This window comes from Vitis vinifera, chromosome 5 (assembly GCF_030704535.1).
Source record: "Vitis vinifera cultivar Pinot Noir 40024 chromosome 5, ASM3070453v1".
Lineage (NCBI taxonomy): Eukaryota > Viridiplantae > Streptophyta > Magnoliopsida > Vitales > Vitaceae > Vitis > Vitis vinifera.
This window is the reverse complement of record NC_081809.1, coordinates 2379285-2399149: the sequence shown is the minus strand read 5'-3', so window position 1 is coordinate 2399149 and position 19865 is coordinate 2379285. Positions and strand designations below refer to the sequence as shown.

At 32.7% G+C, this 19865-nt stretch overlaps 3 protein-coding genes across 3 annotated transcripts; 1 reads left to right on the top strand and 2 right to left on the bottom strand.

The window, feature by feature from the left end:
• Positions 1-9537: 9537 nt before the first annotated feature.
• LOC100251122 (stress-response A/B barrel domain-containing protein HS1) lies at positions 9538-10673 on the bottom strand. Its single transcript, XM_019219815.1, has 3 exons — positions 10666-10673; positions 9982-10173; positions 9538-9727 (listed from the first exon to the last, which is right to left on the bottom strand). The coding sequence occupies exons 1-3, from the start codon at positions 10671-10673 to the stop codon at positions 9538-9540; spliced, it is 390 nt and encodes a 129-aa protein (XP_019075360.1).
• A 66-nt stretch (positions 10674-10739) lies between these two features.
• On the bottom strand, positions 10740-12825 carry LOC100261424 (galactinol synthase 2). Its single transcript, XM_002262615.4, has 4 exons — positions 12380-12825; positions 11553-11873; positions 11311-11445; positions 10740-11158 (listed from the first exon to the last, which is right to left on the bottom strand). Exons 1-4 carry the CDS (start codon positions 12656-12658, stop codon positions 10940-10942), a joined length of 954 nt encoding a protein of 317 aa, XP_002262651.1. The 5' UTR covers positions 12659-12825; the 3' UTR covers positions 10740-10939.
• Positions 12826-18203: 5378 nt separating this feature from the next.
• LOC104879273 (uncharacterized) lies at positions 18204-19440 on the top strand. The gene is made up of 2 exons (XM_059736737.1): positions 18204-18330; positions 18451-19440. The coding sequence occupies exon 2, from the start codon at positions 18565-18567 to the stop codon at positions 19165-19167; it is 603 nt and encodes a 200-aa protein (XP_059592720.1). The 5' UTR covers positions 18204-18330; positions 18451-18564; the 3' UTR covers positions 19168-19440.
• Positions 19441-19865: the final 425 nt, after the last annotated feature.

Sequence of the window (19865 nt, the reverse complement as noted above, 5' to 3'; positions counted from 1 at the left end):
ATTGTTTGGCAACTGTTTTTTTAATTAAAAATTTAAAACAGTTTTTTTTTCTGAAAATAAAAATGAAAATAGTTTTTAAAAACAGAAAACATATAACATCAAATATAAAAATAATAATGATACTGTTTAAAAACAAATCTAATTATTTTTTAAAAATAATTATGGATAAGGATTAAAATGTATTATAAATAAAAATTATTTTAAAATATATTTAAAAACTTATCAAACAAGCTAAATATAAAAAAAAAACTATTTTTAAAAAATAAAAACTTAAAAAAAAAACACTTTTAAAATATTTAAAAATTCATACGAGCCCGGCCCATATGAATTTGGGTTGAGTCAGGAATTTCATATTGGGCCTGGCCGACCACCTACATTGGGCTACAGACCAGACTTGGCTACGTCAACCCTGACCCATTAGGGCAATCATCTGTTTGGTCCTTCATTTCTCATTCCAATCAAACTGGTATAAATTTTTATAAAGTCGAATAACACTTATGCTAATTTGATGAAGAAAGGATAAGCACGGAAAGAAGCATGGGATTCCTTTTAAATGGTCATATTATATAGAATAAAGAACCAAAATTAATTTATTACCAACTAAATAATTATTATATAAGTAAAGAAACATAAATAATAATAAATTAATTTGGCAAGGAAATAATTATTATATAAATAAAAAAACATAAATGGTATATTTCCATGTAAGAGCATATTGCAATACCCAAATCATTACTTTAATTAGCTCTAAAAATTAAATATAGGATGGAAATTTATTTCTAACATATATATATATATATATATATATATATATATATATATATATAAATGTTAAGAGTTTGATTCTATGTAAAAAAAAAAAAATAGCAATGGCCAAGCACATTAGTATACTGATTATTTCAGTAGTTGTTTTGCTTGTTGATCTCTCATCTGCCAGGCTAAATGTGAAGGTTGCAAAGGATGTGGTTGAGAAAATATGTGCTAAGACTGAAGATCCAAGCTACTGCTCCCATGCAATCGAATCCGATCCTCGAACTGGCGCTGCAAATCTCACCGGGCTGGCGGAAATCTGTATAGACTTGGCGGGTGACGGTGCCAAAAAGGCTGAGGCATTGGTCGCCGGGCTGATTAAAAACGCCTCGGATCCTCAGCTGAAAGACAAGTACACGGCATGTTCGCAGAATTTCGTGGCAGCCATAGAAGATCTGGGAGAAGCGTCGGAGGATTTGAGGGCCGGAAACTCTAGCGGTGTGGCGGAGTCTGGGCTTGATGGGCTGTTTGAAGCTCAGAATTGTCGGGATGAGTTTGAAGCGCCACCCAAGGATCCATCTGATCTTCTAGGGTTGGTTGGGAAGTTGATAACTCTTTGTGGTGCAGTTTTCTTTGCAGGTCAGCGTATTTGAGTTGTTTTTACCTTCCGTATTAGTTATTATCATTATTATTATTCTTATTATTATTATTATTATTATTATTATTATTATTATTATCATGTGATAGGAGATAGTTCGATGTCTTGTAATTAGTCTAATGACCAAGTAAATTTGAAGTCTGGTGTGTGATTCAATTATTTTGTTTTTGCTCGAGGATGATGATTTATTGAGCTGAGATTTCGGCAGGTCAAACTTGTCCAACCAATGAATTGGGTTCATTAACAATTCACATCTGAAAAAAAAATGACAAAAAAGAAAGCATTCACTCCCCTTCTATATCTTGCATCTATAGTATTTTTGTCCTGGTGGATCTCTCTATCACTTAATAAAAGTCTAGAATCTTGAGTTACTAATTGGTGGAATACTAGGCAATCTAGAACTTTTTTGAATGATATTCAAGAAAATAGTATTCTAGAAAAATTCATAGAATTAGAGGAACTCTTCTTGTTGGACGAAATGATAAAGGAATGCCCGGAAACAAATCTACAAAAGCTTCGTATGGGAATTCACAAAGAAACGATCCAATTGATCAAGATGTACAATGAGGATCCTATCCATACGATTTTGCACTTCTCAACAAATATAATATGTTTCGTTATTCTAAGTGGTTATTCTATTCTGAGTAATGAAGAACTTCTTATTCTTAACTCTTGGATTCAACAATTCCTATATAACTTAAGCGACACAATAAAAGCTTTTTCATCCAACCCAACCTAATGTTCGGGCACACCTAATACTCAAGGCCTTCGGGTGGCACACCTAATGTTCGAGCACCCAACCTAATGTTCGAACATCCAACCTAATATTCGAGTTGGTGTAGGTAAGGTTTGAATGAGTTAATCCAGTTAGAAATCGGGTTAACGGACTAGGTAATCCATTGAAACCAACGTATTATTATTTATTTTTAATTATATATAATATATTATTTCATTAAAATATAAAATACATTAAAATAATAAGAAAGAATTCTACTCTTTCTTAATTTTTTAATGAGTTTATTATTTTTTTTAATTGTTATAATATATTTGATAGTTAAGTTTTAAGTTCATTCATTATTTGTGTTAAATTAGTAATTTATTTTAAGATTTTTAGATATTTAGTTTTTAATATTTTATTTCATAATACTATATTAAAAAATAATTGTTTTATTTGATAATTAATACAAATTGTCTCCAATCTAACCTTAGGCTTTATTGGGGTAAGGGAAGTCATTACACATCAATGGAAAATCAAATATAATTGTTGGGTTTTTAAAATATTTTATATTTTTCCCTTCTTGTATGTGTACCATGAACTAAAGGCCCTCGTCCTATAGTATTTATAATTCATTTATTACATTTCTATCCACCCAATACTATCTCCATCTTCAACGATATCCATCTTGAATCAAATTACATGAAGTTAGTCTTTCATCTTTCAATAATAAATAATATTAGCTTAAAAATACAAAGATAAAGTAATTAACACAAACATATGAGCTTTTAATGTGATTCAACTACATATACTTACATTCTCGAATGAGAGATAATCATTTCACTATACCGTAAAAAATCTTACAAATATTAGAAATCATATACAACTGTTGAATTCTTGAAACATTTTATATTTCCTTACTCTTTGTATGTACACCTATCAAATAAAAGTCATAGAAAATATTACAAAGAATAGAAATGAGATATAACTATTGGATTCTTCAACATTTTATATTTCTCTATTTCCTGTGTATACACCTTAAATCACATATCATTTTTCCCCATGAGCTAGAAATATCTTTATATAGGATTTTGAGATACTTCCCCATAGGTGTGATACACGAGGACATATTAATAGCTCATACCCAACCCACCAAAGTAGCATCCTAAATACTTTGTGAATTATTTATTAATCGTATGGCTATTATTTTATAAAGAAAAAAAAAATTAATGTTTATAACTTTTCCATCATCAATCACCATTTCATATGTTACAAACTTTAAAAATGGTTGTGCACCTTGACTCAATGGCAATGCATCTAGCATGCCTTCCATTAATTTTAGAATTCAATAAAAGAATTAATTTTCAAAATTAACAAAATAGATATAGCTAAAGTTTATAAACCATTCATGAAATGGGAAAATAAAGTCATGTTTGATAACTATTTTTTAAAATAATTTTATTTTAAAAATATATTTCACCATCAAAAAATAAAAAATAGGGTATTTCAAGGAAAAAATAATTACTTACGGTTATTCTCATTTGTTTTTTTATTATAGTTTTAAAAAAAATAACAACAAAATAATAAAAAATAAAATATTATAGATAAAAATTATTTTAAAAATATAGAAAACAATATCAAATTATTAAACAGATTTTTGTTTTATGAAATATAAAACAACCGTTATCGGAAACTCAAATGGTAGATACCAAGCGTTATCACTCAGATGTATGTTTGGGCGTCCCGTGAATTACTTGGCCACTCAACCTTGTGCCCACATATAGCTAGCGTGGTACGAAATTTCATGTTACTTGGTAGTGAAAGCCTTTAAGGTGGTCGAATATGTGTTTTGGTGTCATAGGGGAATGTTGAAATTTAAGAAGAGAGTAATTAACGAAGACAATGTCAATAGTGAGCGTCTCCCAATCAAGCCTTACTGCACCATAATGGAGATGAGAGAGTTGTCTTGACTGATCCACTGTTGAGATTATGCAAAATTATTAAAAAATTCCTAAATTCTTAATTATATATATCAGCGTACTTCAACATGGCAGCATATTCACATTTAAAAAATATATATTTAATTAAAATTTTTAAAAATATTATAATTGTCGTTAATTTTAATAGAGATATTTTAAAATATAATTTCCAAACATAAAGTCCAATCGGTAAAATAAAAGAAAATTAATATCAAGCTTTACTTTTTTACTAACTCTCCGGAAATCAGGCCATGTCTATATGTATACAACACCCTCATGGCATGCATAAATCCACAAGAGGAAAGAAATGGCCAACTCCCTTGGGAGCTCCTCCTCCATGTTGCTTTCTCTTTCACTACTACTCTTCTTTGTGAGTTCTCCTTCATTTGCCAGCCTTGATAGGATCAAGGCTTCAGATAATGTGATAGAGATCCTGGCTACTGCGCCACAGCTCTAAACTCCGATCCCGAAGCAGCCAAAGCAGATATCCCAGGCTTGGCCCAGATCGCAGTAGACTTGGCATGCAAGGTTGCCAAAGACTCTGATGTCTACGTCATGTCCCTCATCCGAAACGGAACCTCTCCTGGGCTGCAACTGAGATACCTTCTGTGCTCTGAGCAGATCATTGAAGCCATGGAAGAAATCCAAAATGCAAGAGAATAATTGAGGTCAAAAGACTACATTGAGGTGTCTGCAGCTGGTCTGGATGCCACAGATGAAGGTCAGGGCTGTCAAGATGAATTTAAATTGCCTCCTTCTGAGCCCTCCCAACTTCCTCAAATGGTTAAGAATTTAGTTACTCTCTCTCCCGCAATCTTCTTCATTGCTGGACGTCTCATCCCTTAAATTACCTTAATTTTCTATCTTCTATAACACACTCACACACACACAAAATCTGTGAAAGAGACGTAATATTAAAGCCAAACTCTGATTGAAATCATTGATCTAATAGCAATTTATTTATCAACTAAAATGACTTGTTATAATCAATATCTTAGTTTGTAGATATGTTACATTTGTTTTCGTACTTGTATAAATTTGAGTGAAAATGTGAGGAAAATAAGATAGAGATGAAAAATAAGATGGATGGAGCTTCTGGAGACACGCCAAACATTGGCAATGAAACCTCATCCGAAGTGAATGCAGGTCGGGTAAGAATGGGTGGCAATACGAGGGTGAATCGGCTGAGCATGTTTTTCTCTGCCAGATGATGACAGCAGAAACTGGATTCAATTGTCAACAACAGGCATTAAGGTGAATGGATTAAGTTCAGTGCATCTCATTGCTCCAATTCCTGCGGGTTCTGATTCAGGATAGAGAGGGGCTTATTACCATGGAACTCAACACCCACAGAATCTTCTCCGGCGAGTATAAGTTTTTCATGGAGTCAGCTGCAACCACCAACTTCCACAGATTAGACATAATTGCATCCCAGGCCCCCCACTTCTGCATGGCCACCTTCACTCCTTTTGGTGTACTTTCCCATTTGGCGTTTTTTCACGATTTTAATAAATTTGAATAAAATTCTATGATTCCAAGAATAATGAAATTCATCTAAATTCCCTTTATTCTTTCTCACGGCCATCAAGAAAATGGAATTTACGAAATTGATTTATGCAAAAATAAATTGGATATTGATGGGGCTTAACACATTTGATATTCACTTGTGGTTGTTCATTTTAACTGTTGTGATTGATTGATTTGATCTTATTTTGTGACATATATGATATTTTATAGTCACTATTATGCATTAACTTTACTTCTCATGATAACACATTATTGTATGTTGCTAAGGTATGCTCTCATCCCTATTTAGTTCATTTATTTATTTATTATGATCATGCTTTATTTGCTTTATTCTATATCTCGATCTTTGGTATCTGTTGATTTTCTGATCAAGTCATGTTTGCCTAGCTTGGTTAGTAGAGACATGATATTAGGGTTTTGAGGGATATTGGGGTTTTGAGGGATATTATAACTTATCATTGTACTTTCCTAATAACTAACTTGACTCTTAAACCCATATTTGGTTTTTCACATACCTTAACTTTTTCTCTAAGAGTCATTTAGAGTTTTCTTTTTTATTTTGTTTTGCCTTTAAAAAATAAATAAAAATAAGTGGCGACGTCAAAACCTTTTCCAAAAATCAGTTTTTTATAATATAAAAAATGAGTTACGCCATCGAGTAGAGACACACGTGAAAAATGCAACTCCACAATATCTCATATTTATTTTATTAAGATAAGTCTCACAATTAAAATATATCTCATATTAAAATAAGTCACGCAATTTTATTAATATATCTCATGTTAAAATAAGTAGCACGATTAGTTGTTTGTAAAATTATCATCACACAAAAAAAAACTTATTTTTATTTTTTTTTTCAATTAAAAGCAATGGAATCATGATGTAGAGTTCTTCTTCTCTCCTTATAGACTTATAATAGGCTTAGAATTACAAGAAAGGAAGACTGGGTGGACTGCTATGAGGCTTGCTAGAAAAATCAAGGAGTTATTTTTGATAGGTATTTGATTCAATGGAGTTTCAATGAATCTAAGCTTAAATTAAAGTGATAGTAAAAGCTTCGGCAGTACATATGAAAAAACCAATGACAACCACTTAACACCTCCTACTCCATTTCAAACCATTTCTCCACCTCTTTCTCATTTGGAAAGGAACCCAATAATGTAGATTAGATCCATGAGACCTACCCCCACCCATATTGAAAAAAAGGAATATATTCCATGAATTAAAGAAGTGAGCTTTCCCGGCAAGTACTAAGCAAGTTCGGTCTTCAAATGGTGCTTTTAAGTTCGTCTAGTATAAGTCGTTGTCCCTAGTTCTTATTAAGGAGGTGTGGGTCCTATGATACATTTATACTTTAGTAGGTCTTCACCCTCCTTGAGGGAATCCTTCTTCACCCACCTTGAAGGAATCCTTAACTTTTAAATTTCACTCCTCTCGTGGATCTTATTTCACTTCATTCCTATGATTGTCTTCCTTTCTCTTGATGTCATCATACCATTGTCACACGGGTCATCCACTCACCCCTATGTTTCTAAAACACGAATGAATCATATTAATAGTATGGAACATCATTTTAGATTATTATCCATAAAAGCTTAAGAGTTGTATTTGAATTTTAAATTTAATAAGTTTTTTCAAATAAAACTTATTAATGAATCAAGCAAATATAATATATGTATTAATTTGCTTTATATATAGACTATGCTTGTTGCACGTGCAAAACACGTGACAGGTTAGCTAATAGTGTATTTTTTTATTTAATTATTTAATTAATTTTTTTAAAATTAATGTTAGTCCATTTTATGGTTGTATTTGAATATATTTATTTTAAAACATTTTATAGTGATTAAATGATTATATTAATAGGTCAAATCATACCTATTTTTTGGAGAGAAGATAAGATTAAATTTTATTTATTGTTTTTAAAAAAATAATATTTCAAATTGTAATTCAATGATGTTGGAAATAAGTTTTATAATAAATTAATAAAATCTTTATTTATTTGCTATTTTTTTATTGTTTTTGAATAGAAAATTAAAATATTAAATAAAAAGTAATTAATTATTTTTTATTAAATTAATTAATTATAATGAATAAATTATAGTTAATTTAATTTATTTTTATTATTTAATAAACAAACATATTTTATTATTAATTGAATTTTAAAAACTAAAATAATAATCTTATTCAAATAACATTTATAACTCTAATAAAACCAAAAAAAAATATGTTAGGGCATGTTTGGTTGTTGTTTTTGAAAACTGTTTTGAAAAAAATAATTTTTAAGAACAGTTTTTGGTATTTTCAAGAAAAAAAAATTGTGTTTGGGAATTGGAAAACATTTTTTGTTCTAAAAAAAAAGAAAAAAAAAACATGTTTGGTTGAGTTAATAAAAAAAGTTTTTTAGAACAAGTAAAATAAAAAACATATTTAAAGGTTTTTTTTTTCTTCGATTAACTTGATTGACACTATTGATAGTCCATTGCATATTTGAACTTGTAAATTATAATTCGATCATTTATAAATTATTTAAAAATTTTCTAATTATTCCATGATATTCTAGACTCTTTGAACTTAATTTTAGAATTTTATCAAAAATTATTTCTTAATTAAAAGATATAAATCATTCTTTCAAAAGGTTCATATTCTACTCTGTTTTTTATTCTCAGTCTTGCTTTGCAAAATTAAATTATTAAACAATCTCATTAAAATCATTGAACATTTTTTCCTTAATTTAGACTTCCCAAATTCAACTTTTGACGCATAAAATATTAATAAATAATTCCTGAAAAGAGAGATGCTTTTTTTCTTCTCATACCCACTATATAGGCATTTTTTTGGAGCTAAAAGGTGTTTACTTGTTTTTAAATATGTTATAAATGCCTACCTTGTGATCATTTTTCTTTCAAAATAGACATCTTAGGCTAGTTGTATGAATTTTTTTCATGATTTTAGGACATCTCCAAGTTAACTAAAAATATCAATTGTTGAATATTTTAGCAAGATACCTTGTTTTGAACCTATTGATATCTTTATGAAATTTGGTATTAAATGAAAGTTAGTTGATTAGTTTGATCACTTGGATGTTAAACTAGACATATAGAAGATATTTTCTGAAAATTTTCATGATGAAATTCAACTTCTAGATATTTGTTTTAGATTTATTCAATAGGATCTCCTGTTTTGATTGTTTGCTCATTTTTTGTAAAGAAACCCACTTGTGAATAAATTTGACATTGATTATATATAAGTTTAGTTTCAGATTCCTTTTTAAATTCATTATTATCATTTATGAATTAATTTTATCTCTATAAAAAAACTTAAAGATGTTGCACTAGGTACGCAAACCTTTTCATTACAATTTATTCAAAGTAGAACTTGTGATTGAATGTTATTTATTAGTGTCTACTAATTATGTTGAGATTGTATGACATTAGATATGATTTATTATGGAGTATGTGATTGCTTAGAGTGTAATGTGATGTTATTGTTTGATATTTTAACTTTCGTGTTTTCTGAAAGCACTTGAAATGCAAACCAGGTACGCCTTTTCCTCTTAACTTAATGAATTGTGTTGGTATGTTCATTTAGTTCATGGTGTCCACGAATCAATCAATTGGTATTCACAGTTACTCCAACTTACTAAGTAGAGACCTAGTTTTTAGGGTTTAGAGGGGTATTACAGTTCTTCACTATAACTTTCCGATAAGTAACCTAATCTCCGGAGCGGATATTCCAACTATCTTCCAATTAATACTCCAAATTCACAATATCAAACAAGACCATCGACCTCAAAATTCACTAAAGAAATTGACTCAAAAATTCAAATACCACGACACCATCCAGTCTGCATTTTTATAAGAGATTAAACTGGCCGGATAATTGGTAATTGTCATCTGCCTTTTGGTTCAGAGATGGACTGCAGTGGGCTTGTAGTCCAAAACAATGACTTTCTCCAGGTGGGGCAGGAACCGATTTGCAGCTTCGACGTGGGCTGGATGAGATACGTACTCTGCCATGCCTTCCACGCTCTCGAAGGTGGACTCGAAAACATGAGTGAAACCTTGATGCATGTTCTCAATGCTCACATCCTTGCCCCTGTTACATTACACAACACGTCACAAGTTTTAGAGCTTTAGAATTATGGTGGAACATTAGAAACCAGTGTTTTAATCACTTATAATTTACCATATTATTTTATGGTTTTAAGTAGGCATGATAACACGAAGGAACCATTTTGCTAGAAACAAGACCCATTTCGGAAAGCCCACAAAAGCTAAGAAATCCCAAGAAAATGACAATGAAAGGGAGAAAATGAAGCAAAATAATTGATTTAGATGGAAGACAAGTACCAGTGGAAGGCTTTCATGGGAGGAATGAGACTGACAAGGTTGGCGTAGCTCTTGATGAGTTCCTCAATCTGGTCGGGTGGGGTTGAATCTTTGAATTTTGCCAGCAATACGTGCTTCACCACTCCCTTTCCCTCTTCCCTCTTCCATTCTACTCTATGATACAGTGATACTCTTAGCCTTTCTCCCTGCCACCTTACTTGTTTATCTAACAAATTATTGATTGAGACACCCTTTTTAATTGTCCACACATTTTATCAAGAAATTGGGAGCTTCAAATTTAAAATGGAACATTTAAAAATTTGCTTTTGCCACCTATCAAATGAAAACCTCTTTGTTATTACTTTTTTTTATATAGTATTTTCTTAAAAATTATAATTAAGGGTTTTACTTCAATTACTCCTTTTGGTGTTTTACTAAAATTTATTTAATATTTTATCATTTTGTATTTTACATAAATGATCTTGGAATTTGTATTAGCATACAAAATCAAATGCTAGTTTTCTATTACTCATTTCAAAAATACCTTTTAAATTGTTTATTTTATTTACCTATTATAGATATAAAAAAAGGAGGCAATTTCCTTATAAAAAATCATTATTCCAATTCCAACTCAAATTTCCATGGAAAAAAAAAACATTAATTTATCAAATTATGTATTGAATTGTGAAAAAGATTAAGACAAACAAATCCATTATCTCTTTTATGTCAAGCAATACATGAACTTGGATATAGCAGTAAAAGTAAGATGTATTGGTGGATTGACTTATTAAATTCCTATTGAAATAGGATCCACATTTATTTATTTGCCATGTAAAAATTACATAACAGTTAACAGGTAGTAGATTAGATAGACAGCTTCATGGAAGCATAGATCACTCAAATCCCAACAACAAACTGCTCACTTAAACAGATTGCATAAATATTTCTATATATAGCCACCAGCCATGCATGCCCGCATCTATGCAGCTCGAGGAGCGGGCCTGATGGGCACAAGCCCAGCTTCACACATTGCGGTAAGAAGCGCATCCTGGCTTGACTTCTCGTCATGATCCTTCAAGCTTGTCTTATAATCCAATGTCTCATCTTCATATATTTCCCACCATTTCCTCACCAACTCCTTTATATCTTCTCTGTCCATGTTCTCCTCCTTCCCTGTGAACCTCCACGGCTTCGATCCCTGATTAAAGAAGTAATCACAACAAAATTAATGTTTATTAAGTTCAAAAAAAAAAATTGAGGTTTTGATCAATTTACGGTTGACTTTTGACATTTTCATTAGTCATGGGTTGACTTTATAATTTTGTCGTACAAGTTGTGTTAATCACTCACCGCCGCACAATAGTGAATCACTTTGGCTTTGGTGAGGTCCACATTTTCGGGGTGCCGCCACAGCATGGCCAACACAAGGTTGTATTCAGAAGGGATTGGAACGTAGACGTCTCTGAAAAACATGTTCAGAAAGTCCTGCACAACACAAACCAAAAGTGCTTTTAACGAAAAATTCAAAGTAGTGAAAACACTTCTACTAAAGTAACATAGAAGAAAAGCAGCCAATCAGGAGGGGTATGTACCTGCTCGGCAAATGAAGTAGGAGGGGTGACTTTGAGAGTGTCGAGGAGATTAGAGTAGGTAGAGAGACTGGGCTCGAAGACGAACATGCCGGCGTTGAAGTAGAGCGGCGGTGGAGGGCCGAGCTCGGCCTTCCACTCCACCTTGTTCGGGCACTGCTGACAGTAGCCAATTTTGTACTGGGTGGAATGACTCCATGTCTGCTCACAAAAACAGTCCTTCACAGCATAGAAATGGCCGTCTTGTGAGTCAAAGAGGTGGTCGATGTTTTCGAATACTTGTATGTCTCCATCCAAGTATATCATCTTGCTGTACTCCACGAACTGCAACAATTAATTACATGAAAATTTTTAATATGATTCCAAAAGTGCTTTTCAAAATTTCAACACTAGAAAGTCAATCAAAACAATGAGAAAAATTATGGGAAACAGATTCCATTTAGTAAAGAAAGATCTATCATGGCCGATCAAAGCATTGAATAAATCCCAAATCACGATTAATTTATATAAATTAATTTGTGGTGATGGAAAGACTAAGAAAACAGTAGTCAAACATATAATATATATATATATATATATGGGAAAAATATTCTATTCCATAAATGGTTCTAATTAACGAAATGATCTTCATTACACTACTATCTTTTCGCCATTATTATTTCTCTCAAAATATTCATGAAAACAATGAATTTCATTGAAAACAAATTTGTTTTTAAAATGACGCACAAATGGTCAGGAAAGGGCTAAGTTCATGACAATTTGCTTCCAATCAGCTACAGTCATGTCCATGCAAAAGTGATAATATGGAAGGCAAAAAAACGTAATCTTACTTCCCAAATACGAAGCTTTGAGTAGTTGATGACGAAATAAGCCATGGAAAACTGGGTCTGGTTCTCCGGCGGGTACACAGGCTCAATCTCCCTCACAATACACCCTTGTGACTTCAGAATCTGGCGGTGCTCCTCCGGCACATCAGGCAGAACAGGCACCACTAGTGGGTACAGGCTCCGGGCCTTCCTCAGACCCTTTGCCAACCCCACCACTCCCTTCACATAGTCTCCATTTCCAGCTAAGAAAGTGACGTATGCTCTATCAGTAGTTACATCCATGACTGCACTGAGAGTCTGAAACTAAAACAACAAGGAAAACCAGAGAAGAAGATGAGGGAATGTTGGGTTTTGGAGGAGGGAGCTGCACCTCCTTATATAAGGCGCAGAGGAAGAGAAATCAATTTGAAAGATTGAAGATTGAGATACCGGCCAAGTGGATGAGAATCATTTCCCAAAGTGCTTTGATTTTTGTTTCCTGAATTGGGTCCTCTAGTATATCCACTTTCCATGATTTTTAAGTATGGAACTCGCTGAAAGATGATTAAAAAAGAAAAAAAGTTCTGTTAAAAAACAAAATAATCTTTAAATCCAACGGTTAACTTCTTGTTGTCCCACGTGGTAATAGAGCTAAATTCCGGTGTGAGTGCAGTACAAATGTGTTATTTGTGTGTACAAGTGATGTGTGGCTTTGATTTCATTTGAGATTTGGGCTTATCAAGTTAAAAGTCGATGGTTTGGATAAGGCCACAAAACTTTGAACAAAGATCCGCTACATGGCAGCCAAAGTATACCACGTGGCATTCAAAGGTGTAGCGGCCGAAGCCTCGTGGGCTCCAATCAAAGATATTCGTGTGCCCCGTTTGCCACGTGTCTTATTATTTATAATCCGTTTATATAACTTCTTATTTTTGCGCAAAATGAAGCTAAAATCCCAAGTCTTAAGCACTAATATTAATATTATAAAAGTATTATTAAACATAAAAAATAATTTTATATATCATTTTAAATTTAAATCATAAATGATTTAAATAAAATTATTGATGAATAAATAAACTTCTCAAAAGTCAATTTATACTAAGTGTAGTCCATTGAATGCTAAATTTACAAAAATTAAATTGTAATGATGATGTGGATTCATGGCATGAGGCATCCTGGATTTTTCAATTATTTTTTATTGATTTAATTTAATATGAGTTTAATCAGTTTATGGTATGTAAGAGACGATCTCGTAGGATTTAAATTAAATTAATTAAAATTATTTAAACTTTTAATTTTACTCCTCTTTAGAATCTTATTTAATTTTTAATTTTTGAAATATATGAAATTTGATTTTAATTAGTTAATCAATCTCCAATGGTTAAATATTCATTAATAAATTTATATGGGTTAAAAATTCATAAATGATTAGATAAAAAATAAATGATTTTGATCTTATTAAATAAATAGGTTAAGTATGTTGAACGAGTTGATAAGTCAAACATGAATATGACTCCAACACATCAATCAATTAGGCACGAATATGACCCTTTCATCAAGCAAAGTGATATGGGTTAATACTTTCGCGACAACAAAATAATTGTCTAACTCCAATTTGTTAAAATTTATGTCATTTTTTAGTCATTATTGCACGGTATCATATGAAATTGCAATTTTTGCGATGATATGATAATATAATAATTATCATATTAAACTTATTAAAATTTCTATCATTTTTTAGTATCGTCGTATCACAGAGTCGTAGTTTTTACGATGATATACATAGAAGTATATGTACCACACGATTGAAATACTATACATAGGAGAGTAGTGTAGAAGAGGCTGGACAGCACCAACCCAACCCATCATTGAACAAAAGATGAAGACATGCCATGTCGTTTTTTACAGCTCAACATATTTGTTATAACTTATACTTGAACTCCTTGCTTGAAACTATTACATCAACCATATTCAAACAAATAGTGACAATGATGGTGAGGGAAAGAAGCTGACAGGATGATGATAATATACCACTGTCGTGTTGAATGTGGGAAGGGTGTGTACGTTCTTTGGAGGAGAAGGCACATGTAAAGGGAAAATTCTTTTGTTCTTTGGGATGGTATAATGGTTTTTCAAAAGTTGGAATCTAAGTGAATGATTTGGGATGAAGAGAGAAGACAGAAGGGAGAAAGGAGGGCCAGCTGTGGAATCCATGACTTGTTGAAAATTGGAGTGGAGGATTTCGTGTGGAATAAGTGTTTTTAGCATTTATCATTGTGAACTTACTATCTGTCATCCTATAATATAAACTTACAAGTCTTATAGAGCTGTGGAAAAAGGTGCGAGGCAAGGTTGTTGTTAAGATAGATGGTGATGGTGGTGTTTCTTGTTCGGATGGGGATCCATGATTGCTTCATGAATGCCAAATTGCCTCATGCTAGCTGTGGGTTTGCTACTTCATGCTAGCTGATTGGATAGGGTCCATGCCTAATTGATAAAGAATACCAAATTGCTTCATACTTGTTGTGGTTCGTCATTTAGGAATTTATATGACTAAATAATTAAGAACGCCAAATTTGGACCCATTACAAATTGATTGGGAATGCCAAAATAGCTTCATACTAGCTGTGGATTGTCATTGATAAATTATTTTATGAATAATGTGGTTGTATGAGAGTTCCCATAGTGTTACTTTAGGGTTGTTAAAGTTTCATTCTGTTTTGCTATTTATAATCTTCTGAATGGTATATTTTACCTATTTATTTAGTAGCATAACATTTATATTTTTGTTTTTCTCATCTTGAGTCAGGTTTAGGAACATGTGCTGTCTTCTCTGCATTATATAATACTGGCACATCCATTCTGTTGCTTTTCTGCATGTACTCAGTTGCACTGCCTTCTGTTGGGAATTTTAATGAAAATTTACTTGTAGAAAATCCATTATTTTGTTGTCAGGCACAACTATTTGAATGATTTGCCTTCATTGGACCCAGAATTATAGTGCCACCTTATTTTCTTAAAGGTGATGTCTCTTCATCTTTCTCCTACTCATTTCTTGTGTTACAGCTTGTGTGAATATTTGTTCTCCCTTTATTTCTTAAGCTTAAAAAAGGGGAAAACAATGCTTGAAATATTATGATGTCCATGCTGATACTAAGTAGTTGTAACTTTTAATATTCCATTTTTCCTAAAAGAAAGATCATTATTGTCTCAGCAACCAAGCATGGAATTATCTTGTTTTGGCCAACATAGATTTCCACTGAAAATGAAAGTATTCTATTTTGTTTTGTGGTTGTATATAAAGGCACAGGTACTTCCTCTAGAATTTATCATTGACACAACAAAAACAATGTCATGATATAATGTTCTAGGGAAATACGACAAATAAGATGCATTGTGGTAGATGTTTCAAATGACTAACAACATTAGATGTACTTAGTGTAGGGACCCCTCCTTCTGAGAACACGTGCCACACATCTCATGGTGACACGTAGCATGCATTATCATCCGGATTACATCTGGATACACATGACGCGCTTCTCCTATCCGGACTGCCTCAAGGAAGGGCAAACGACACTTATAAACATAAACATCCGGACGGCTTTCACAATACATCCGAATGACCAATATAGGTCATCCGGATATGATTGTCCGGGTCATTAACTAAAGTAAAGCAAGTCTTACACGTTATCACAACAGCCTGCCATAGCCCACGTTCCGCCACCTGCAGAGTAAAGGGACAAGATGAAGTGACAACAAGTCACTTCTCACGATCATTTCACATGATCACCTACCACGATCTCTGTCAAACCGCCCGTAGGGTGATGATGGTCTTGTCACCACCTAGTGTCATCATGACAACACAAAATATCTCCCCACCATTAAAGAAGAATCAAAGTTTCTGATACTATATATATCAACCTTCACACAAAGAGGAAGGTAAGCTTGCGATACCTAGTAAAATGCCAACCGATTTATTTCTCTCTCTGACCATGGCTGACAAAACCATCGGAGGGTGTATCCGGACACCCTGTCCGGATGCCTTTTGCAGGTAGAACGACTGAATCAAGAACCTATATTGGTTGAGATCATGCGTCCATCCATTTGGCAACTACGTGGATCACCAGGGACGCCAGACTTCAACACTTAGGTTGTAGGGTATGGATATTTCACCTGATTTTTTGATCTGTCTGCAATTGTAATTTGGTATCTCCAATATTCCTAATTAATTGATGTATTGATGATAATATAGATGTCATTCATGTTGTCAATGCAAGTTATATACAATGAGCTCTGTTTCCTGTGGTGTCTTTAACTGTTTGAGAAAACAAAATGGAACTTTTTTATTACCAGATGACAACCTATTGCGTACTACTATTTTTGCACACTCATTTTGCCTATTTATTGTGACCTGCAGCATTTTGAAGGTGACTTATCAGAATTGGAACTTTATTTTGTTATTGTAAATAATGAATACGGGGAACAAACAGAGGAGGGGCTGCTTCCTGGAGGAAAAAATATCCGTGTTACTAATGAGAATGTCATCACATTTATTCATCTTATAGCAAACCATCGTTTGAATTTTCAGGTAAGATCGCCTTTTTCACATTTAATTCCTTCAAACTCTTCCTTGAACTGTTGCTTGACGCTAATATCAAATAACATCACTTTCAGATACGTCAGCAAAGTTCTCATTTCTTGATGGGTTTTCAGCAACTTATACAAAGAGATTGGATTGAAATGTTTGATGAGCATGAACTTCAGGTACTGTGTTCAGCTATGCTAGATAATGAAACAACATAAGTTGGACCTATATTGGATGGCACAATCACTGGTATTATTAAACTTGGTTATATAGGAAGAGAAAAGAACAGAAAGCAAATGATATTTTATTAACATAAGAACATCTGGAATCAAAATGTACTGTCATTGTGTTTATATCTTATTATCTATTAGATTCATACGAGCTCAAATTCCTCACTGAATTTGATAGAAAAGTTGAAATAAAGTTTATTATAGGGTTATTCATTATTATATTACTGTTATTATTACTGCTTTTGTTGTTTTTGTTAAAACTGTTAGTTCTTTTTAAACCAATAAAAAGATTTATTGTGCATATTCATTAAATATTGTTAAGTGATTGTCTATTATTTGGTTTTGTTTTTTGTCTGTTGTTGTAGTACTTATTTTATTTTAGTTTGGTATTTTATTTTATTTTTTATTTTTTATTTTTTATTGGACACTTTCTTTGAATGAGAAGACTAAGAAGAGTTGTGTAAAGACTTAGAATTTCCAACTTATTGTAATACAGTCATCAGCATTTTGGTGAAAGTATTTCTGAAGCTTACAAGCTTTAGTTATCTTTCTAATGTCAGGTAATTTCTTCTTCATCTATTTACTTTGTGGAAACCACCTCAGTCACACTCACGTATCTTATTCCCATACCTCTGCAATTTGAGATTTAATAGACCTGTTTCTCCTATTAACATCAGGGGAGGCCTTTTCTGCTTTATGAATTAATCTTCACAAATGTTTATTGTAAGTTATACTTTCTTGTCTCTTTTCATGTCAATCATGTACATTGGTAGACGTTATTAATTCTCTGAGTTATGAAATGGGATTTAGGAATTTAGGATTAAAGGGAAATACGATTTTATGAAATGTGTCTTATCTAATTCATAGACCTCCATGATTTCAGCTTTTATCAGCTTGCTGTTATCCCTCAGCTGATTATTGTTATTATGGAATATGAATTGATCCAATAATGTGGAGTCTTAATATCCCTCTTTTTTTAAAAAAAAAAGAAAAAATCTGAAATCTTAATATCCCTGTTGTTTCTTCTGATATTGCTCATTTGATTATGAATTAGGTATATCCATGCAGATCTACATGGAGCTTCAAGTACTGTGATCGAGAACCACAAGCCTGAACATCCAGTACCCCCTCTTACTTTGAGCCAAGCAGGATGTTTCACTGTAAGTTGGTCATCTTTCAATATTCTTTTGGTATTATTTCATTTTATTGTGTCTTAAGGTAGGAGTGAACAGCATATCTGCACTCTGAATTATTTAGCTTGCAATTTTTTTGTAAAATAGGTTTGTCACAGCCAGGCGTGGGATTCAAAGATTGTCACAAGTGCTTGGTGGGTTTATCCTCACCAGGTCAGTAAAACTGCTCCTACTGTGGAATATCTTACAGTTGGGAGTTTCATGATCCGTGGGAAGAAGAACTTTCTTCCTCCACACCCTCTTATGATGGGCTTTGGCTTGTTACTTTGCTTAGATGAGAGCTCCTTGGGATCACATTTAAATGAAAGGCGGGTGAGAGGTGAGGAGGAAGGGGCACAAGATTTTGAGGAGAATGAATCTCTTAAAGGAAATTCTGATTCTGAGTCAGAGAAGGAAGAAACAGATGAAAAACGTACTGCAGAGTCAAAAAGCATAATGGATCCATCAACACATCAACCAATATTAGAAGGCTTTTCTGAAATTAGTTCTGCTCATAATGAATTGACCACCTCCAATGTTGGATCCATCAATTTGCCTGAAGTTCCTCTTGAAGAGAGGAATATGTTGAATGGAAATGATAGTGAGCATATAGATGATATTTCTGGAATACATGTTTCTTCTGTCAATCCACAACTTGAGGATCTCATTGATAGGGCTCTTGAACTTGGATCTAATACTGCATCTGGTAAGAAGTATGCTCTTGAAACTTCTCAAGTTGATTTGGAAGAACACAATCATGAAGACAGAAAGGCTAAAGTCAGAGAGAAACCTTATACTAGCTACCAAAGTCAGAGAAAAAAATGAACACAAATTTTGCGCCTATAACAAAAGAAAACACTTCATTCCATTTGTTTAGCAGTTTAGATGTACACTTGTAGGTTCTGGCTTGCTTCAGATGCTAGTGTATTTGATAAGTAGGACCAACAGGCATAGGCGCAAAAACTGGGGTGTGAGAGTTTGGCAGTGCAATACTTTTGTTTCAGTGCCACTAAACAAGACAAGAACAACCAATCCTTCACTAAATGAAAGATGAAGTGCATGAAATCATGTAGCCTGGTCTATTTCTCAATACTAGCTACCAAAGCATTTTTTTTTTTTTTTTTTTTTACATCAGATCTACTTCCTTTCACCTCAATTATAACACCCAAAATCGAATACCACAATAAAAAAGTTGAACCCTCAGTTTGGAGCATTTGAAGAACAAGTATTAAGTCAAACCATCCACTTTTCATACTTTTGGGCCTATAGCGTCCCAAGATTTTTCTTCACTATAAAAAACAACTAAAAAGAATTCCTTAAAGCACTTCGAATTGAAATTGCCAAGGTTTCAAAATTAAAAAACATCCTGCCCAAAAAAGGCATCCACCTGGAACCTTTTAGAACAAAATGAAATTATTAGAATCATTCCATTTTCCTAGTTTTTATACTACTGCAGCAATGAAACAAACATCTCAGGTGACAAAGAAGCCCTCTAACTACAAACACTATGTTTTACTTACCAA